Source organism: Dermacentor andersoni, chromosome 4 (assembly GCF_023375885.2).
Source record: "Dermacentor andersoni chromosome 4, qqDerAnde1_hic_scaffold, whole genome shotgun sequence".
Taxonomy (NCBI): domain Eukaryota; kingdom Metazoa; phylum Arthropoda; class Arachnida; order Ixodida; family Ixodidae; genus Dermacentor; species Dermacentor andersoni.
In genome coordinates this window covers 186,611,613-186,635,004 of record NC_092817.1, presented here as the reverse complement: position 1 = coordinate 186,635,004, position 23,392 = coordinate 186,611,613, and the positions used below count along the sequence as shown (strand labels likewise).

The window sequence follows — 23,392 nt, the reverse complement described above, 5'->3', positions numbered from 1 at the left end:
TCAGTGAAGGCACTCAGTGTACCTTCTCTTGGTGGGAGCCACTCCCTCGTTGTAGTAGAACATTCCCATGATGAAGCTGCCGGAGTAGAGGACGAACAGCACCGAGAAGCTGCCCACGATTCCAATCACGTACGATTTGCTCTCGCTGCGCAGAGTCTGGAAATAGTTTTCGTTCAAGGCACTCACCCGTCTATACCACAATGGCTGCATTGTAACAGTAATTTGGTATCGTCGTGGTAAACCTTCTTCAAAGCAACGAGAAACAATAAATTGGAACTTTCACTTCCTTCAAATAGACAGTATGCGTTATATAGACACGGTCACACATTACACAACGCAACTGGCGAATTCGCTACTTTTACCTGATGTCCTTGTTCACAGGGGCTCTAAAACTTGGACAACTGCCAAAGAGGCGTATTAGCCACTAACTTACAGCTAAGTATAAAGAACTGGCAAAGTGAACTACAAGCATTTATTTAGTTGGCTGCAGCAGGACGCAGAGGCAGGCGTCGGAGCGCCAATGTAGAACAATATGCATCACCCCAAGGCTGGTAAATATAGAATACGAAAGCTACAGATCATCGCTGTCGCCGGATGAAAAGCTGCGATTCATACATTCTAGGAGCCACATACACGTAGAATGCACACTACTATTCTGAATATTGTATAAGTACAGACACCTCCAAAAGACTTAAAAAATAAGAAAACGTTGCCACATACGAGGGTTCGTCAAATGAAAACCGAAAATGTTTTTTTTTCCTAATATTTATTGTACGCACAAAGCTGCAGCACGTTTTAAAATATTTTCCCCCGTGCTCAATGCAAGCTTGCACCGCTTACGAAGTGTCTATATTCTTGTAGAAAAGAATTCGTTTGTGAGTGTGCGCAACCACTCGTGCACCGCGTGGCGTAGCTCTTGATCGGAACGAAAATTCATCAGAGCGTAACTCTTCATCAGAACGACCCTCGTTTCTTACATAACGACGGTCTCGAATCCGGCAACGTTGATGCCTTCAGGTAGAATGTGTGGGTTTATTGATGAGTCGCCTTCACCCAAAAAGATCACGTTTTCGTGACGCCTGCGGCAGAAAGGACGTTCGACGTTCGCCGCCAAGGTCTGTGAGTGGTGGCGTTGGTTGTTACACTCCCAGGGTTATATTAGGAAACATAAATACCCAAGAGAGTGGATGGGGAAATGGCGCCGCGGTAGCTCAAATGGTACAACATCGCACGCGAAATGCGAAGGTTGTGGGTTTGGTCCCCACCTGCGGCAAGTTCCTTTTTCATCCACTTTCATTTGCCATAAATTCATCGTTTCTTCATTTCATCTAATAAGCAGAAGTAATTTCCTCAATGTTGTCCTTGGTGTCAGTGTTTGTTGGTCTCTTATGATATGTAGTTAACCATGTGTGAGGAACTCCTTTCTACTCTTCCTCGTTTTTCCCCCTATTTGTTTCTCTATCTCGCGTTTTTTTTTGTCTACCAGAGTCATGTTTTCTTTACATTTTGTCTAACTATTGCTCTTTAAGTGCACCAGTACGAAGGCTCTCTAGCTATTCCTGGGCACTGTAATAAACTTTTGATCGATTGATTATTATTGTAGCATAAAATCGTGCTTTTTAAGTATGTACTATAATATTTCAGTCAAGTAGCTTTTGTGCAATTAAAAAAAGTCATGAATTAAGAAAGTGAAATAAAATGCTGTGTGCCTGATCACATGCATTTCGCTATTAATTTATTCTGAGTTTTAATAACGGTTAGCTACTGTACCCAGTGTTCTGCAATAAAATAATATGCCACAACAATTATTTGCGGGCATCACAGAACAAATAGAATGGCTTTCTCAGTCAAAACATCATAGCAGGCTGAAAACACTAAACTAGTATTTTTTTGTGTGGAGTGGTGAAGTGTATAAATTGTAAAAATAACCTGTTTATATATATATATATATATATATATATATATATATATATATATATATATATATATATATATATATATATATGTATATATATATATATATATATATATATATATATTATGCAAACGACCTGCCCCCATACATTCGCGTAGGCGCTTCAATAGCAGGACTTGGCAAAGGGCAACGAAACACACCTATTACAACCCTCCCATTGTCAAGCTTGCCTTATCTGACGGGATGTCATTTCATTAATGCCCAGAAAGATAAACTTAGACATGTGTAAACCAGTTACAATAGAGCATGGCATTTACACTGAAAGTTTTTCTAGCAATACACTCAATGTGAAGGCCTTCCGATTGGGTGTGGATGCATCAGAACAACCTACAATAATAAAGGAGGTGCTCCATGGGCAAGATTTGACGGAATCAAGAATCGGGACGAGACAATCTACGAATTACGTAAATTTTAGCTATTTTAGACATGTTATTTTTGTGACTACTACAGTTGTTTCAATTCTTTTTCGCTGATATTCTCAGAACCACCTTTTTCACGTTTATTTAATGCACCAACAAGCATAATTATATCGACACGGGTATTTATGTTTATCCGGTGACCGTATTTTCCCGGCTAAAAGATGTTAAACATTATCGCTCGGCGCAGGATGCGCCTGCACGTACCGATGTTTAGCGAATGTTATCGATGGTTTTGTCGTTTGTCTGTCGTCGACGGACCTTGTATAATTTGATTGCATACGCGACAAGAATTGTGTAGTAGTTTCTGGAAGGCACGCGGGCATCAGCCAATACGCTAGAACTTTGGGAGACCGATCTGTGAAAACCGACGCGCTTGACTCGCAGATGAGATTTTCGACGATCGCCGACATTGCTAGCCGCTATCGTTCTGATTGAGTCTGCATCATTTTTCACCATCACTACTACGTGTCAATATTTCTACCACAGATTTTTTCAATTATACATTGAACGTCCAATTCTAACATAGTTGGTTGTGCAATTAGCTACCACAAAATGAAATGGTACAACAGCTTTTGATAAGATATGGCATCGTCGTGCAGCTGTCTGCAAAGCGATCTTGTTGACAGACGATGCGCAAGCGCAAGCGCTGATTTCGATATATTGTGCACTATTGTTACTTCATAGATAAAAAAATTGGCAGTGGCTCAGCTCGGCTATGCCAGGATATACGCAGCGAAAGCTACGTGTATACTACGTACATGGTTAGTCTTGGTTAATCTTGATTGCAAGTCCAGGTTAGTCTGGTTGTATAGCTATGTTGCGGCGTTTAGCCAGTCGTTCGGCGCGCTGTTCGTCTGTTTCCTGGGTGATTTGTTTCCTCTTCATCTCGTTCCGATGTCGATTCCAGGCCTCCTCCTGCTTATCAGAATTGTCGCCTTCCATACTGCCGCCTCAACTGTGGTTGCGGCGCACGCGAGCTCTCCTTTTCAATCCTCCGACATGTTTTCAAGCATGCGACACAGCTGGCGAAGCGAGCGGAGGTGAGCGCGACGACGAGGAACATGGTGTGACGTCATACGAAACGGCGGCGGCGGGATGTCGCGGCGCTGTGCAGTGGCGGAACACCTGTGGCTCGGTGCTGGTAGTGGCGCATGCGCTGTATTGACTAGGGAGTGAGAAAGAGAGAGAAATATCTGCGGCGAGGCGCATGTTGTATCGTCATGTGCCTCCTCGGAGCACCGCCACGGCGAAATCGCAAGTTCGCGGCCAGTAAAGCTTTCGCTCTAAAAGAAACTGTTGCGGAAGGCATACAATCATTTATCGAAAGTGTTTTTGCATCTAAAAGAGCATACATACCACTAACCTAATGTTTCGAGCTTAGTTTACAGAATACTGTTTTAGCCCAGGCTTTGACGGATGAAGACAAAATAGCCCAGCAACAAGAGCGAGCTTCGGCACCGCGTCAGAGCTTGGGTCCAGTGCTTGCGTGCCCTGTTCATCCAACCAATGCGAAGCGTTCGCTTGCCGGCGTGTGCCGAAGCTTGCCGATGCGTGCCAATGGTTGGGAGCCAAGAGGTGAGCTCTAAAATTTGAGCAGGTTTTAACCTGTAGGAAAGTTCCTATAGAGCGATGGTGGGAAATAATCGTGGCCACTTAATTCGTGGTATGACAGCTAGAAGTAACTGCAAAACTCGAAACTGTCAGTATGTGCGGACACGCGTACTAAGATTACCTTTTTTCACGAGAAACATTTTTGGATCGCGAGAAACTTGCAGCTGTGCACTTCGAAGGGAGCGAAAGACATAATGGCGGACGCTGCAGAAGACCACGCGGTTGTCCTCACCCTGCGTGGAGCTGGGGGAGAGGGAGAGCATGCAGGCATCGTAAGCAGGGTAAGTGAGCGTTCCTCACGTGATCATTGTTAACGCGCATCGAGGTAGGGAGCTTCTTGGGCCAGCGCAATGAGCGAAAGAGTTGCGCTCGGAAGTCTGGCCGAGTAACGTGTCTCGGCAATCAGCCAATTAGTGGAGGCCAGGATAGGCATGAAGAATGACGCGCTTCTTTGGCAGCGACATCCGCAGGCCGGCGTTTCTTTGGGTCGGACTTGCACTCCACCGATAAGCCAACGTGTTCCAACGGCTCTCAAAAGTGTCGTCGGACATTTATATCCCGAGTAATATTTGCGTAACCAATAGGCACATCGAAGCGAAGCTTTCTTGCCGAGTTCCGGGCACATTTTTCTTACGTATCTGGTCTCTAACGATGAACGCGCTCAACGCCCTCTAGGAAAGGTGCAGCGAAGAAGTAGCTTACGAGTTTACCGTTTCGCGCATAGAGTTTCATACAATGCTTACCAAAGGGAACAGTGGTGCTATTGTTTATTAGAGCTGCAAGTAGCGTGACTCAGCACGCATGGGAATGACACTTACCACATTGATTTGCCTAGACTTCGCTATTTAGGCTCCGAGTGGCGTTGCAAACTCGTGTTTTTCAACAAACCACTAATTTATAAATAATTCAATTAGCAATTTTGAAATTGCCCGATGGCAGAATTTAAATACAGGACCTTTGGCAGACAATCCTGATATAGCAGTCATTACGCCAGGAACACATGTGCTGACAATCGGCATAGAAGACCCTTTCTCGCGTGCCCCAGGCGTTGAGACGCTTGGCGCGTTTCGATCTACAGCCGGACTAGAAAACCTTGACGCGCTATATATATATATATATATATATATATATATATATATATATATATATATATATATATATATATATATATATATATATAATGGCAAGGAAGTCTGACACAACTGTGGAGGACGCGAAGGACGCCTACTGGAAGACGCAACAGCGTAGGCTTATCCACTCACACAGGAGCAGCGTCTAGCGCGAGCGCCACTTCAGTAGCGATGGCGATCTGGCTGCGGAGCTCTGCACGGCGCACTTCTTCCTTAGCATATATATATATATATATATATATATATATATATATATATATATATATATATATATATATATATATATATATAGTAGGCAAAGAGGGATTCTTCAGGCTACCTTTCAAACGTAAAGAACTTGAGTGGTGCTACAAGGTAAACAGAACAAGTATTTAATTACGACAGTTTCGATCGGTGGACCGATCTTCATCAGGGTTTACAAAAAAATGGCAGTTCGGCCCTGGTAGTGAAGACACCAGACCGGGTGCCCGGTCGTTCTTACATACATCAAACCGAGAGGAACAGTTGTGACAGTGATTGATTTTCGGCGCCTTGGCAGATTTACAGCGGCCTTTGGCAGCTATGCAGGGCAAGAGGAAGGCGGGGTCACATGTATGTAGAGCAAGGAAGTCAGTGAGGAAAAAAAAGGGAAAAAGAAAGAAAAAGGAAAGAAAAAGGAAAAAAAAAGAGCACACAGGAGGAGGGAGACGTAAGTCGGAGAGTGAGGGGGGCGGGAAGTAGCGGCAGCTAGGTTCCCGTGCACCCGAGGCAAGGAGGAGAGAAAACGGTCGCTCCGCAGCACCAGTGCGTGGGCTGCCGTTGTAGCGGGAGAGAGGGCAAGTTGAATCGGGTGGCGGGGGGCACTATAGAGAAGGGGCCCAGAAGGAAGACAGAAGAGCGGCAACTTGTGGAAAGAAACACAGTGTCAAAGTAGACATATACAAGGCGCGGCCCGTTCCGGCAACTCTGTGGTCCAGCTACGGTGCGAAAAAAAGAAATATATATATATATATATATATATATATATATATATATATATATATATATATATATATATATATATATATATATATATATATATATATAGTTCCCAAAAAGAATATATGCCTGGGATTCGCAAAGCAAGTGCGCCCATGGGCTTAGATTTAGGGAGCCGAGTTAAATAGCCTCCTTGTGGCCCAATTTTTGAACGTTTAACAGACAACTGCCATCAAGTCAGCACGTGCGTATTTCAAGAAGGGCAATAGGTCACTCAGAATGACCACTTCAGTGGCAGGGTCCAGGAAACTGAATTTATTGGTTTTCCGCTCGCGCCCTTGAGGCGCATGCGGAGGGGTGAGCAAGCAGTGAATAGCCAGCGTCTCAATTTTAGAGTACAGAACATGTATTCGCGTCTCCCATGCACTTTCACGGCATATCCCGGAGGCACGTCAGCCGCCCCGGACTCTCATTAATTCCTTTAGTGTACGTTCCAAATTTATGGATGAAAAAAGATTCTCTCAGCTCGCGTGCACGGGTGTGTTGGAAACCAGATTGCAAGAGCACAACGCTCACGCGTTCAAACGAGTGATCTGGCTGCCGAACGTGCCTGGAGAAGGGTAAATTGGGGAGACTTTTCACATGCGCGCGGTGCTTGTTAAACCGCAGGCGAAAAGGGGTCTCTGTTTGGCCGATATATTCCTGCCTACATACCTCGCATCGAATTTTGTACACGACGTTACTGGAATCACAGTCAAGATTTTCGGTAATTTTGTACACGAAGGGCGAGTTCGATGTTTCAGCCGTGTCTGCTGTTGTCATGTGACGGCATACCTTGAAACGAGGTTTGCCACACGGTCGACAGCCCTTGGGCGTGTTTGACTTCTGTGTCCTCGCCCTGACTAACAAATCCCTTAAATTTTTGTTTCTTCTATACACAACCCGAGGCGGCTGCTTGAAGATAGTAGCGAGTCGGATGCTCTGTTTCATGATATTAAAATGGCGGGTGAGAATGGCATTGACCCGCGGAGCACTGGTGGTGTATGTGAGGACCAAGTTTGGATCTGCTTGTGTATTGGTATTGCTAACCTTTTCTCCCATTATCTGTGCTCGATCTAAGCTGCGGGCGCGTTCAATGGCATCGTCTACTATTTTTGGAGTATATTTTTGGCGTATGAGAGCAGATTTCAGTTCCTCCGCGTGTCGCTCAAATTGCGCAGATTCGGAACAGACTCTTCTGTATCTGTGGGCCTGGGAGTAGGGAATGCCTGTTTTGTAGTGATGGGGGTGGCTACTATAAAAATGTAGATATTGCAGACGATCTGTCGGCTTTTTGTGTGGGGACGTGGAAATGCGACCGCCACTCAGTGAGAGTGACGTCGAGGAAGTGAATACTATCTTGGGAGAAGTTGTGCGTAAAGCAGATTGACGGGTGCAGAGAATTGAAATTGGAAATGAAGTCTAAGAGGCTTTGTTCATTGTCGGCCCACACAAAGAAAATGTCACCCACGAATCGCTTATAAAATATTGGTTTTACGGCCGAGTTTGCGAGGAAGGGTATTTCTAAAGATGCCATAAAGATATTTGCATAATTTGGCGCCATCTTCGTTCCCATGGCGGTTCCACTGATTTGCAAATAATGCTTGTCCTCGAACTCAAAGTGATTATATTTCAGTACTAGATTTAAAAGAGTCTCAACTGTATCTTTATCTAATTGCCTAGGTTGGCTGGAGCCAGCGTAAGCTGAAACTGCGGAAGCTATGCCCTCGGCGTGAGGTATGTTGGCGTACAAAGATGCGACATCCATAGTGACCAAGTAACCCCCCGCCGGTACCGTCAGGTTTGATACCTCCCGAAGGAAATGATTTGTGTCTTTAATGTACGAGGGGACTGAAGATGGGATGTCCTTAATGAGACTGTCAATAAAGCTGGATATTTTCTCAGTCACTGTTCCATTACTGGAAACGATAGGCCGACCGGGATTGTTTATTTCGTGAATTTTGGGTAGTAGGTAGAAACGGCCGGGGCCAGAGTTTCTTGGTATCAATGCTTTGAACGTCTTATCGGTTATCCGTCCTGCCTTGCGCAGAGTGGTTAGGGCGTCCTTTATTTCGCTTTCAAATTTGTCGGTAGGATTGTTGGGAGTTCTCTGTAAAATTTAGAGTTTCCCAGTTGACGGAACCCTTCGGCTATGTAAACACTATGTAAACACCACTGCATATATATATATATATATATATATATATATATATATATATATATATATATATACAGGTGCCAGAACGGATCAGTGCAGGATATTTGTATGTCGCCAGTGAGGGACAACTTGGTGCAGGAAAGCGAAACGTCATGAGATATGGCATTGCCAAGCGAAGAGAAGGCGATTTCTGCACGGGAGCAATCAATGACAGCTTGGGAGAGAAAATCCCAACTTAAAGTATCGTTGGAACAGTGGGGAAGAACGACGAACTCGACTGTGTAGAGCGCTCCTTGAATTTCAAGTCTGGCCGTGCACGCAGCCACCGGCTGGACATGCTGTGCTGTGGCCGTGCGGAGTATAGGACCGAAGAAAGGCGTCGTGACTTTTCGTATTGAGCGGCATAGTTTTTCGGCAATGAAAGATATGGCGGCACCTGTGTCAATGAGGGCAAGCACAGAGACACCTTCTACAGCGGCATCAATAACGTTGGGCGGCGAAAGAAGAGGGCTTTAGCGTTGCAGCTATGACGCAGTTCTTGCCTCAGGAACTGCGCCACTTAGTTTTCCGTCTCAACAGGAGAGGGACGTCGACGCATCCGGGAGGGCCAGCGACGACGAGGTGAAGGAGAACGGCGGTCAGAAACTTGGCGAAGGCTTGGGCGGGGAAGGAGTAAATCGCGGTCTGGAGCCTAAGGCAACGAATGGTCGTACGTGGCTGTGCATGGGTCGTCACGTGGATGAAGTGGATGGCGGCGGCACAGGCGTGCAACGTGACCGGGAATACCGCACGAATGGCTGATGGGCCGATTGTCCGCTGTGCGCCAGGGATTAATTACTCGATGGACTGGAGGTCGTGGCGGCGTGGGGGTAAAAACAGGGCTAGGCATCGGAGGCGGAGCCCGCAAGGTCGGTGGTCGTGGTCGTGCGACGGCGTCGGCGTAAGTCAATGGGGCGGTGAGTTGAGGCGCCCGTTCCAGAGGAAAGACCTCGGACACTTGTTCTTTTTTAACGTGTCGTAGGGCCGGACTAAGGGACGAACTTGACTCCGGCGGGCTGGAGATGAGGGAGAGCTGGCGAGCAACTTCTTGCCGGACGAAAGCCTTGATTTGCGAGAGGAGGGTAGAATCTAGAAAAGGAGAGGTCAAGCCGGACAAATATTCCTGATGGGGAACAGGACGGCGGCTGAGGAGGCGTTGACGGCGGAGCTCGTCATAGCTTTGGCACGGTTCAATAACTTGGGCAACAGTAGAGGGGCTCTTCGAAATGAGCATCTGAAACGCCTCCTCGTCGATACCCTTCATTATATGCTTGATTTTTTTGCCCTTAGTTATGGATGCATCGACGCGTTTACGGAGATCGATGACATCTTCGATGTAGCTGGGAAACTTGTCACCAGGCTGCTGAGAGCGCGACTGCAGACGCTGTTCGGCACGAAGGTTTTGAACAGCAGGGTCGCCGAAGACCACGCTGCACTTTGTCTTGAACACCGCCCAGCTTGGGACTTCGCTTTTGTGGTTCCGAAACCACAAGTGGGCAATTCCAGTGAGGTAGAAAGGGATGGTGATCAATTTCGTGATGTCATCCCATTTGTTATTCAGACTGACGCCTTCGTATGACGAGAGCCAGTCATCAACGTCGTGGTCGTCAGTGCCGCTGAAGGTAGGAGGGTCCCGCTGGCGGAATGTGCCAGGGCATATGGTGGACTGGGGAGCAGGTGGTGGTAAGCTCGTGGCGCTTTCGGGGGTCATGATGGCAGGGAGAGTCCGGCTGCGCAATTCCAGGATTGCAGGAGACCCAGAAACCTCCCCCAATTATGGCAAAGAAGTCCGACACCACTGTGGATGACACGAAGGACGCCTACAGAAAGACGCAACAGCGTAGGCTTTGCTAGTCGCACAGGAACAACGTCTAGCCCGAGCCCCACTTCAGTAGTGCTGGCGGTCCGGCTGCGGAGCTCTGCGCGGCGCACTTCTTCTTCCTTACAATATATATATATATATATATATATATATATATATATATATATATATATATATATATATATATATATATATAATGTGTGTGTATGGTGCGTGTGTGTGCGTGTGTGTCTGTTGGAAACTTTGTCGCGTGTCACTGATCTCGGGGACGTACGGATGTTGGGAGAGATGGAGTCGGGAGACGCAGGGCAACACAGCAAACAGATTTGAATTAACCCAAACTCAAAATGAAAAAAAGAAAACTCAATTGACTAAAAATAAAACTCCACTAAGGAATAGTAACGCTTACATAGCCTAAGTGTGTTCTTATCCTCGTCTACGTTCGTCCTTAGCGGTTCCTAAGCGAAAGTCAGGCAACCCTAGCCTTTTGTTGCGGCGCCGTCAGAACGGAGTGTTCTTACAAACTTCTGTCCTCTCAGGTGTCTCCGAGTCGGATGCCTGTCGGATCTTCCTCATCGCCGACGCCGTAGAAGTTGCTGCCTTGATGTCGGCCAGTCAACCTGTCCGTCTTTGATGCCGGTTTCCCGAACTCCGTCGGTGATGTGGCATTCCAGCCTCACTGCCTAGGCCTAACGCCGGATTCCGCCGCTACCTCTTGGAATGCCGACGAGACGCCCCGGGGACCATTGTGCGTGCTCGTCTGCCTCTGAAAGGGGATCCTTGCTGGAGTGCCCGGCACTACCGAAAGGGCTACAGCAGGTCCAAGGAGCCTCGCTCGAAAGTTGCCGAGGCCGACGGCCACCCTCGATCGCGTCACGGACTTGACCGAACCTCCATGGCTCCCGTCGCCAGTGCGATGCTGACGCTCCAACCTTCTTGGCCCAGAGCCACGTCGATAATGCCAGCTCAGCGCCGCGTCTCTCCCGATCACAGCTCGGGCCACGCACCTCTACGGTTCGTGCCGCGCGGACTGATCCGTACACATCGTCGTCTTCCTTTCTTTTGTGACGCATGTCTCTTACATGTGACAGTGTGTGTGTGTGTGTGTGTGTTTGTGTGTGTGTGTGTGTGTGAGAGAGAGAGAGAGAGATATGTACCCCCTCTGTAATTCATTGCGTATAAAATCATTTCCTCATGACCTCGAAAACCACACTTTATATATGTACACACACATATTTCACGAGCCAGTCACACGCAGAATGCTTCGCTTTATGTAGATGCCAATTGGAGTGGAGAATAATATGCAAAAAATATATATTTTTTGCATATTCTTTCAATGTACTGTTTGTCGCGTTTATTACTCATTGCTTATTTACTAACCTTTTTGGCTATTCTTTTATCGATCGTAAATATGCACGTGCTGGTTTTTGTGTGCAGTTCACAGGTGTGCTCTTTGTTGTTTTTGTGAGTACCTCCTATTTAGGGAGGTACTTGAGAATACTTTTATAATGTTTAGCGCCACGTAAGTATTTTTTACTAAACCCCACGTGCATCTCGTCACATCCTCTCTCCGGCCTCGGGTGGGCAGTTAATCAGGCGTGGACCTATCGCTTGTCAGCAGTCATACCATTTCTTATGCGTGCATGCACACTGTGTTTGTTTATCGCCCCATCCCATCTCCAGACCGAAGAAGCTAGCAAATTATGCACAGTATGTTTTCAATACATCGCCACTCAATTCGTAAAAATGAAATAGCTAGTTCGTAGGAAATATAAATTACGGGTTTTACACTAAATTGGAAGGCTATAAACTAATACATAGCCATCTTCCTTTAGTACAAACTTTCTCGCCCTACTTGTCGATGTCCCTTTAAGCAAGGTGACGTCTCAGTACAGGTGCTTGTTGAAGAAAGTAAGATTGCATTTATCTCGTTCCTGCTGCATGTTTACGGGTTGTGGTACTCAAAATAAGCACCAGTTCTCATATGTGCATTTATAATGTTAACGCTCGATAATCATCCGTACATTGCGGGGAGACGTTCTACTCTCACACGTCCCTGATGTTCATGGCTGTCGCATCTCCTGTGATCTGGCTTCGCCACGTACCACGCATCGCCGAAAGTCGGGTATTGTTGAAAATAGAACGAAAGATGGCGCGAGCTTTGCGCTGCTAAAGCCACCTAACGACGGGGCTACTCTGGTACAAAATGGAGTACCAGCTGCAGGCCCCGCATTTCGCAGAGAGCGAAAAATGAACCGCGGCGCGTTCCTGCATGAAGCGCGCAAGTGGAGCTACTGTAATTTGGTCGTATACTTTATTTCATCCTTTTCCTGCTAGGTGCGCTAAACGCTGCTAAATCTTTGATCTAATAATGTACGTAGAATAACTGAAAACCGTAGCTTAATTGCCATCCTTTTACAAAATAAGTAGGCCATTGTTTTTATTGGGCTTCTGTTGTCAAAGTCTGTGCTTTATTACTTGACTAAAGGTTTCTAGACCTCACTGACGTGCGATAAGCAGCCGTCCATTGGTAGCCATGGCAGCCAATGCCGATTATCTCGTTTACCGAGTTATACGGCGGTAATATTTGCAGACGAGGTGGTCGTTTGCTATGAGGAGCGTCACGCAGGTTAATTTTAAAGTCTTCTTTTCTCAACCAGTTTATCCGCCCAATGTTCAATAGTCGCCACCAAGCGAACGTGTTCAAAGACGGTGAATTTTATGAGCTGCCGCGTTTCACTGCGATAACGGCTGCACGGCTTCCATCCTTTGTGATCTGCCGCGTCTGGCCGCGAAATGACGCGTTACTTCGAAAAAAAGAAATGCGTTAGTAAGCGGGAAAATCCATGGCTGAATTTACTGGTCAGTAAAAATCAGTGCTTCGCATTTTCAACTTTGAATTTCTTTGTGTGCGAGGTGGTCGAGATTCCTTTGACCATTTCTTAAAAGTGGAAAATAATGAAAATTATACAGTTATTGATCTTCAATGGAAATTCAAACGATGCTCTTGTTATTTTGCCACGTTGCTAAAATTTCTAACATCGAGTACAGCCTAAATAATAAATAGTTTTGCTGTTTTTTTCATAAATTACATGCAACGATAAATTCATGGCACATTAGTGGTAAACGCACTTCCCGTGATAAAATAATTGCATTTGAGACCTAATAAAATGGTCGTGTTCATTTCTGCTATCCAGCCGAAAATATCGTCATATAATCGAAGCTTGACTAAGCACAGCTTACACGAGGACACCATTAAGAAAATGCAGATACAAAACAGTGATGTGTGTCTGTGCTTTTCCGTCATAGAGAGTTTCGTGCACAGTTCTCAGACATGAATCACAAGCTCACCCCACACTTCCAGCATAGTAATCTAGGCTCCTTTTTCTTTCGATAACAGCCTTCAAGACGCTGCTCATATTCGTTCACCTCTTTGTACTCTATTATAATCTTTGGACGCACAAGTCAACAATGAATGTGTCACCACTGGATGTAACATCAACGGCCAGAATCATCACAGCCCGCAGCGGTGGCTTAGCGGCTATGGTGTTGCGCTGCTAAGCACGAGGTCGCCAGATCCAATCCCGGCTGTGGCGGGCGCATTTCGATGGGGGTGAAATGCAAAAACACCCGTGTGCCTTGCATTGGGGCACGTTAAAGATTCCCTGGAGGTCAAAATAAATCAGGAGTCCACCCTACGGCGTGCCTTATAATGAAACTGTCGTTTTGGCACGTAAGGCTACAGAACTCATCCAGAATTCCCATAAGGTTTGTTTGTGAACGCTTTACCTAGAAACGGAATTTCTTCATTTATTAGACTAACTCATGATTTTTGCTTGCACATTTGTGATCATTTCTCTTTGCAGGAAGACGGCAAAAAGAGAGATTATTGGTGTGCAATAACAAAGTTCAAAGGTCACCATAATAAGGAGAGGTCCTCTCGAGCTATGGGTGCCTCACAAGGAATGTTTCCGAGTTTATTTGATAAAGAGGTGTGAGCCCTATAAGAAAAGACGCAGTGTACAGTTTTGTATCATAGTGAGCGTAAATGCCAAACTTTGACTTAAAAGCTTTCTTGTGTAGGGACAGAAGTCCCACAGAGGATTCATTTATATTATCTGGTGACTGCGTTGATGTCGCGGCTACCACCGTCGAGCCTGTATGCCTGATGGCGCTAGTCCAGTCTGTTATTCTTCCACCGAGGGGCTCTATGATTACTGTTCCCTACATGGCTCGCCCCTAGCGATGAAGGCACTGCCGTTCAGCACTGCCCCGCGCAGATGGCAGTGCGAAAAACACACGCTTATAGAAGAGACAAGTAAAACAGGATGGGCTCGGACTTCCAACTGTGCTTCACAAGCTGTCGTAGAATTTTCGAAAACGTAACTATAAAGAGAAAGGTGAAGTGAAAAGTGCGAATTTAACGCAGAAAAATATGTTTAAATATTTTCATTGAATCAGAAATATCACTTTCGAAGCGCGTTCTGACTCAACATTTGTCATATGAGAAGTGGCACATTAACCTTAGAGAAACAATAAGTGTACGTCAACGTTCAGTCAGAAAGCATCCCAAAGCTTGTATGAAAATTGTCACCATTATTAAAATAATCCTACGGGAAAATTGAATAGGACCGTACAATATTGTGTGAAGTACAACAAAACCCGCCGTGGTTGCTCAGTGGCTATGGTGTTGGGCTGCTGAGCACGAGGTCGCGGGATCGAATCCCGGCCACGGCGGCCGCATTTCGATGGGGGCGAAATGCGAAAACACCCGTGTACTTAGATTTAGGTGCACGTTGAAGAACCCCAGGTGGTCGAAATTTCCGGAGTCCTCCACTACGGCGTGCCTCATAATCAGAAAGTGTTTTTGGCACGTAAAACCCCATTATTTTTTTTTGAAGTACAACAAAGCCTAGAGAGTAGTAGTCGTGCTGGAAGTAAACTTGTGTACACTTAGGTGTATGCTATGACGCAAGAGGCAATAATACATGAGAATTCGCAGAACACAGTTAATGTGACCGATAATACGCACCTTCAACACTCCTAACGCATCCGCTTGTTCTAGAGCTGGCTGGATTTGATCGAAGCCCGGGACCGTGCGCGCAGCGTCCAAACTCAACATGCGGCTGAAGTCCGACGCCAGGGCTGACGTCTCTAACGCCAATTCCACTGTATCTGGAAAGCCAAGCGAAGCCCGCGCTACTTGATTCAGCTTGAGATAGTTTATTTGTCTCAAAAACAAAAAGAAGGCCCCAAAGCTACACCTGTGAAACTACCCGACAGACAGACGTAGCGTCGCTCTTTAAAGGCATACATCAGTTGCTGTAAAATTGCTTAAAAGATATACTGACATCAAAACTATGACAATAGCTGCAGTGGGGTATTCTGTGTGTGCAGATGACATATAAACTTCATATAATGATAAACTCAAACATTCTATTGTTAATAATCTAGAAGCCCAAGCAGGGCTCTGCAATGCAAGGGCCTTAAGGCGCGTGCTATAATGCTACTACCACCCCATCAGCTTCAATTGGGAGGCTGTGCTACAGATCGCTCGGGCGTATACCATGCAACACAGAAACATCCCTTAGAAAAGCAAAAACAGACTTCATGTCGAAAAATGGGGCCTTGCCTAGAAACAATGTTGGGTGTAATAGAATACGCTGTATGTATGCTAATGTAAAATGTATTTTTCTTCTTTGTCCTTCCATTTCATGGCATTCTAGCAAGACCTGGAGAACGGTCAACATTTCAATACATTTTCTGAAACGGGGAGGACCACCGCCGGTAGCAATTAGCAGTGAGTGCAGTACCTGCGGCATATCGAAGTGGACAAAAATTGGCTCACTTCGCCGTGTTTTTCTTCTTGGTAGCCAACTCGCTAACTCTGGCCTTATGAAATGTAGCTTGTCGGATGTTATCACGTCCCAAGAGCGTTCGTTGCCCATATTTATTGCCTAGGAGCGGTTTCAGATCTGTGGCGGACACAGCGATGGAACAATTTTTAACTTTTGGTCCTATAGATGTGGCGAGTTTGTCTGCACGCCAGGCACGTATGCAGGATTTTCTGTCGGGAGGGGGGGGGGGGGCAGCCCAACTCAAGGTAACTTTTCTATGCGATGAGGGGGAGGGTACTTTTACTAGGACAAATGTGAATAACGCCCACCATTCGCGATAAAGTCGCGTAAACCCGCAAAAGAGAATTGAAATAACGTGTATCTCACAGGTACGCCAGTGAGATACACCTCTTCTTGGCAAACAAAGAACCAAAATTAATGTCAAAGTGAGGAGCAGTGGGAGGCTGCCTTGCGCAGCTCGAGGCCCGACCTTCAGGAGGCCATCCCTGAGTGGGCTGAGGGGATAGAGAAGGCCCACTTCAAGTAGATCCTCCCCCATCCTCTATTCCGTTGCCCCCTTCCCTTTAATGAGTGATAAATAAAGTTTTTCATCATCATCACATCAAATGGACTCGCGCATGAAAGATTTGCAGGAAGAACCTTGCCAAGAACAAGTTAACCAGCGAAGGTGCAAAATAAAGATTTCTGGTAGCGTTCTTTGAATTAGCTCTGGAATAATTATAAAGAAATGTTTATTTGCGGAACTATCACAGTTCTTTTAGATCCCTCCTTTACTGCTCTACCAAGTGCTAAAACCGACTGGTGTTGTTATTTGGGAAGTTGCATAATGATGCGTGGTCAGCACTCACGTACAACCGCGTAGAGCGCAGGACGCTAGCGGTTCTAGACGTAGTGCGCCCACCGCGGAAGGCTAGAAAATTCCCATTAGCACAGAAGGGAAGTAGCTACGTCAGGCGGCTCGATTCATAACTGTAGAAGGGTAATTAAAAACACACGGAATTATTCTCCGCTTCCGGCGGCGCTTTCTGTACTTCCTTTTTAAATAAAAAGGTGTTGATCCATAAATACTTTCACAAACAATTTTCAATTTTTCTTCCTGTTTGGCTGTTGCCTTCGCTTTCTGCCTTAGTAGATCGCTTAATTTCTCATCTTCTTGCCACTCTTGTTTCCAGTTGCCAATTTTTCACTAAAAATGCTGTACATTTAGGGAAACACCTGACGAGGTAAGGGGTGACAGTCATATTGCTTATGGGTTGAACGGTTATTGCAGGGTCTGATGATAGACGCTGTTTCGCAATATTTTATTTTCCGCCTTATCGAAACCATATCGCAGATATATGGTTCCGAGGATCTGCCAGAGTCGCGGAGAGCGGTCACTCCAGGAAATAATGAAGCAAAAGGAAACGTTACACGTATCTGGCGTTGTCTCTGGCCACAACTCGTTCCACTAGCATACAGACCAGCTGAATATGAACTGAGTTCCTTTCCTGGCGCCTGGATCAGTCTAAACAAAGAAGGTTGAGCTAAAATAGCAACAGCGATGCGCGTGATCGCTGAATAGATGGTGACATAAAAATTGTGTTGGGCTTCATAAATAAAATAAAATATTGTAATTAAAACAATAAACTACGCCCTGCCTGTTGCAATAGATGGTTACTACTGAATTGATCTTGAGTTAACAGCGCGGGCACCGAATCGGTGAAAAAATTGGACTCCGCACCCGAGGAGATGCCGATAACTACCGCCATCCAAAAGGAGTGAAAAACTTGAGAACCATTCCACTCAGTGAAGATGGAATAGCAGCAAAAGCTGACAGCAGTCAAAGCTCTCAAAGGAAAAGCAAAGTGATTCACCTCGGCTGTGGGTCGGCCTGAAGATAGTGCAACACCAGGTCAACCCTCGGCGGAGGTGAAGCAGGCGTTAAGCACCCCGTATACGTGGGCCAATCCCGTAAGTAGTGCAACGCTGGGCCTACCCGCGGCAAAAGTGGAGCAGCCGTTAAGCACTCCCCGTACGCGGACAGATCCCGAAGACAGTGCAAAAACGGGCCGACCCCGGCGGATGTGAAGCAGGCGTTAAGCACACCGCATACGTGGGCCAATCCCGAAAGTAGTGAACGCCGGGCCTACCCGAGGCAAAAGTGAAGCCGGCGTTAAGGACTCCCTATACGTGGGCAGATCCTGAAGACAGTGCAAAAACGGGCCGACCCCCACTGGAGGTGAAGCAGATATTAAGAACTCCCTATACGTAGGCCAATTTCGAAGATATTGAAATACCGGGCCCACCCGCGGCGGAGGTGAAGCAGGCGTTAAACGTTCGCCGTGCATTGGTCCATCCCGAAGGTTGTGGAATGCCGAGCCGACCCTCAGTGGAACTGAAGCGGGCATTAAGAACTCCCCATACGTATTCCCATCCCGAAGATATTGTTACGGTGGCAAAAGAGAACAATGTCGTCGACGGAAGACGACGAAGTGGCAACAGCCTCTCGGGATCCTCGGCTGCTGTCTATATACACCCTTGTAAATGCACCGTGTAAATAGTTTTATACCTGTGACAATATTGCAATAGCGCGCGCACCCGCGGCGGAGGTGAAGCATGCATTAAGCACTCCCCATACGTGGGCCCATCCCGATGATTCTGAAGGGCGGGTTATAGGTTCCCGAGTCCAGAGGGGTATGTTCCGTTGATCTTGGACCCTTTTTGCACTGCCAGCAGGATCAGTCCACTTGATGATTTTTTTTCTGTTAACCGACGCCGAAAAAACTACGGAAGTTAGTCACACACTGCTTCCGCTGTAAAAGGCAGCAAAATGTTGACCGCCGAGTAGATTGATTTGTCGGCGCTTTAGGAATGTGTGTGAGGAGTGGTGACGTAGGCGGATGGGGGGGAGTATGCCGCTTAATTTCGGGGGGGGGGCAGCCCCCCCCCTGGGTAGGTGCCTGCGGCAAGCAGAATATATTGTGACGGGGGGGATGGGTTTTGCTTAGAAGATGACAGACGGTTAGTACAGAGCAAGGGACAGGACGATCATCCAAGGCCAATAGGCAGCGGCTAGCTCCTCAAGCGCCCTTTTACTTTCTCTTCCTTCGGCTGCGCCGTGCAGTGTGACAAGATGCAGGAACCTAGCACATTATGGCATAGTTAGATATGTAGGCGTTGCATAGAACTGAATAAACTAATTAATTACTGGATTCTGTCGTTTTCGTAGCAACGTTGGAGCTTTTACAAAGCTTAAAGAGTCAGTATAAATAATTACCTTTCGAAGCTTTACATTTTAGATGTAATTACCGGCCAAGAAAAGTGCATACGCCTCACCCGTGAATACATTGGCTTCCGGTTGCAGAAGGCATTCAAGAAATTATGCACACACCGCTACATAAGTCAAACAGGCATGAGAATTTAATGCGTCCGTATAGAATTCTGAGCACGAGTACTGTGCCTGAAGCTCTTGAAAGTGCATTTGAATGTGTGTGTCTTGGGCATGCTTTGTAATATTTAAAATTACATTCTGAGGTTTTACGCGTCAAAACCACCATCCGATAATGAGGCATACCGTAGTGGGAGACTCTGGGTTAGTTTTGAGCCCCTGAAGATCTTTAACATGCACCCAATGAATCGCACACGAGCGTTCTTGCCCTTCGTTCCATTGGAAATGCGGCCGCCATAGCTGGTATTTGAACTCACCACCACGTACTTCAAATCAAAGCGCCAAATCCTCTAAGCCATCACGACAGGTCTTTGTAACTGAAGTTTTGTGGTGTTTAATGGCGCAAGGGCCAATGGTGGCCAAATAGCGCCAGAACAAAGTTATTAATGCTGTGAGATGGTGCTATGTAAGATGGTGTTTATAGCATGGCTGTAAATGGGCTTAAAATTACTGCAAACTATCTAACAACTAAGCAATAAAAGTATGGGCATGTACACATTAGGGCATTAAATGTCTACGAGTTGACAGTGTTAGGAGATAAGCAAGATGATAACAGTGCATGTGAATGGCAATGCGGTAGTCTGAATTCGTGTCTACTTATGCAAGGCTCAAGGATATCACTTGGCCACCAGAATGAGTCATACACCTCCTGAAGCAGGTGCAGTCAGACCAGCGACAACTATGAGACGATAACAATCCCTCCCTTCCATGTAAAAGAGAGAGCTGCAAGCCTGTCTTTAGTTAGTAGCCCTGTGTAGATATGTTTTGCAATGTGCCAACATCATTGGAGAATCCCATCAGCATGCTTGTTTTAAAATGTAGTTCTGTTCCAAGGAACAACGCAGGATGTAGTGGAACACACTTGTCTTAAATTTGGCGGGAAATATTTAATGAGTTTCTAAGTGCTTACATTCTATGAGGGAATGTACTACAGTGAGCATTTACCCACACCTGCTGCAGGTGGGGGGACATTTACCTGTCAGAAGGTAAAAATGCGTCCCAAATGTGTATCCTATTCTCAATCGGGCGAGTGCCACATTCGTTTGCCTCGGTTTCTTTCCACTGACCCAGTTACCTATTCGGGGCTTTACCAAGTATAGTTAATTTTGCTTTTCTTTGTCCCACTGTTGTTGCCACTATTCTTTCAACTTCATACGCAGGAAAGTTTTAGATCTAGGAGTGGTACTGCTACGTTGCTGCCGGTGCCTTCAGTGGGGACGAATGTTGCATTACGGTAAGCGAGAACATAACCTTCAATGCATCTATGTCCAGGCACCCAACGTTATATTATGCGCTGGTTGGATATATATGCCATGCAAAGCTCAGAGTACAGCACATTAAGTATAGGGTCATTGTGCTTCAATGATTTCACTGTTTTACAATTAGCGAGTCTCTATATATTACAGCCCTGCCAAGGCGCAAACGCTTCGGCAGAAAAAATACTCATTTGTGGATTCAGAATCCCTGACAACTCAAAAGATGACCCAACCGCGGCAAAGAAAATTTTTCCAGGAGATTTAGAAGCGTCCGTATAAAAATCAGGGCACGAGTATTTTCCTTGTAATTCTAGGAAGTGGATGCGTATTAATGCCTCGGGAGCATGTCCAGGTGTTGTAAGAAAAGATGTGTCACATTCAATGTGTTGCAACAGCCATGGTGGTGTTGGACGCGGCGGTGGCATTATTCGATTGTCAAAAAGTGGGATACCAAGGGTGTCAGCCAGGCTTCAGATACCCAGTGAGCAAGAACTTTTGCTGCTGATCGCTTCAAAAACAGTGCAGTAGAAGAAAGGTCATTATTCACGCGGTGACAGGGATGGTTAAGCCCCTCTGAAGTGACCTTCAAGAAGTACAAGAAGCTGCAATATGATCTACACCGACTGAGTGACCGCTTGTTTGCCTTAACATAGAAGGTGCGAACGGGGCTTGTTCCAAAAGCCCAGTCGTGGACAGGAGCCCTAAGTGATGGACAGGATCAACCATCTTGAGCGCGCCTGGTGTTGCAGATTGATATACGACTGACCCATTATCCAGGCGAGAACATATGAGACTCCCATGAAGATTCATTAGGCATCCCCTGTCACTGCCCCACTGCAGCGATGGCGTATAATTAGAGCATCCGCCTCGTGTGCAAAAGGACCGTGGTTCAAATCCCGGTGGCGAGCAATTTTCCTCCGGGTTAAAAAAAATCCGCGTGTTGATAAAATTGCATAAACAGGCCTGGAGTGCGGCCTGACTCCGGTGACCAGAACCGGTAACGCACTCCCTCACGTGAGCAGGATTGACCACCCTGGTGCAGTACTTGGCCACAACCTCCTATATGAATACAACAATGAAACCCTGGCCCTCAGTCTCCAGCAGCTGCGAAGCAACTGACCACGGCGGCGGTCAGAACTGTGACGCAGCAGAGGGTGCTAAGAATCCCTGGATCCGGACAAGCAGCCATTGGAACCTGAACCTGGCAACGTTTAACACTAGAACGTTATCTAGTGAGGCGAGTCTAGCAGGGCTATTGCAGGAATAAGCGGGCAATAAATGGGATATAATAGGGCTCGGTGAAGTTAGGAGGACAAAGGAAGCATATACAGTGCTAAAAAGCGGGCACGTCTTGTGCTACCATGGCTCAACGGAGAGACGAGAACTAGGAGTCGGATTCCTGATTAATAAGGATGTAGCTGGTAACATACAGGAGCTCAGAAGCTCTATAGTATTAAAGAGAGGGTGGAAAGTCTTGTTGTTAAACTTAATAAGAGGTACAAATTAAATGCCGTACAGGTCTACGCGCCTACATCCAGTCATGATGACCAGCAAGTCGAAAGCTTCTATGAAAACGTGGAATCGGCGATGGGTATAGTCAAAACAAAATACATTATACTGATGGGCGACTTCAATGCCAGGGCAGGCAAGAAGTAGGCTGCAGACAAGTCAGTGGGGGAATATGGCATAGGTTGTTGGAATAGCAAAGGCGAGTTATTAGTAGAGTTCGCAGAACGGAAACATTTGGGGATAATGAATACCTTTTTCCGTAAGCGCGATAGCCAAAAGTGTGCGTGGAGGAGGATGAATGGCAACAGTAGAAATGAAATAGACCTCATACTCTGCGCTAACCCTGGCATCATACAAGATGTGGACTGTAGAAGGTGTGCTGTAGTACGATAGGATGGCGAGATCTCGAATTAGCCTAGACTTGAGGAGTGAACGGAAGAAACTGGTACATAAGAAGCCGATCAATTAGTTAGCGGTCAGAGGGAAAATAGAGATATTCCGGATCACGCTACACAACAGCTATTCGGCTTTAACTCACGAAGGGGACCTTAGTGTTGAAGCAATCAACGACAATCTTATGGTATCATTAACGAGTGTGCAATAGAAGTCGGTGGTACCTTCGATAGAAAGGATACTGGTAAGCTATGGCAGGAGACGAAAGATCTGATTAAAAAACGCAAATGTATGAAAGCCTCTAACCCTACAGCTAGAATAGAACTGACAAAACTTTCCAAGTTAATCAACAAGCGTAACATAGCTGACATAAGGAAGTATAATATCGATAAAATCGAGCATACTATCAGGAACGGAGCAAGCCTAATAGCACACTAACGGAGGAAGCCTAAATGCAGTGAAGAAGAAACTAGGAATAGGCAAGAATCAGATGTATGCGTTAAGACACAAAGCCGGCAATACAATTACTAATATGGATAAGACATTTGAAGTGGCTGAGGAGTTCTGAAGAGATTTATACAGTACCAGTGGCACCCATGATGATAATGGAAGAAGGAATAGCCTAGAGGAATTTGACATCACACAAGTAACGCCGGAAGCAGTAAAGAAAGCCTTGGGAGCTTTCGCAAAGGGGGAAGGCAGCTGGGGAGGGTCAGTTAACAGCAAATTTGTTGAAAGATGGTGGGCAGATTGTTCTAGAAAAACTGGCCACCCTGTATACGCAATGCCTCATGACCTC

General features: G+C 46.1%; 1 protein-coding gene across 1 annotated transcript in view; it reads right to left on the bottom strand.

Annotated features, from left to right (window-relative positions):
* LOC140217274 (uncharacterized) overlaps positions 1-23,392 on the bottom strand; it is a 64,856-nt gene continuing 41,464 nt past the window's right edge. The window contains exons 3-4 of the mRNA XM_072287683.1: positions 15,183-15,325; positions 1-156 (exon numbers count right to left, since the gene is read on the bottom strand). Of these exons, the coding sequence (XP_072143784.1) occupies positions 1-156; positions 15,183-15,325 (299 nt within the window). The remainder of the gene's footprint in view (positions 157-15,182; positions 15,326-23,392) is intronic.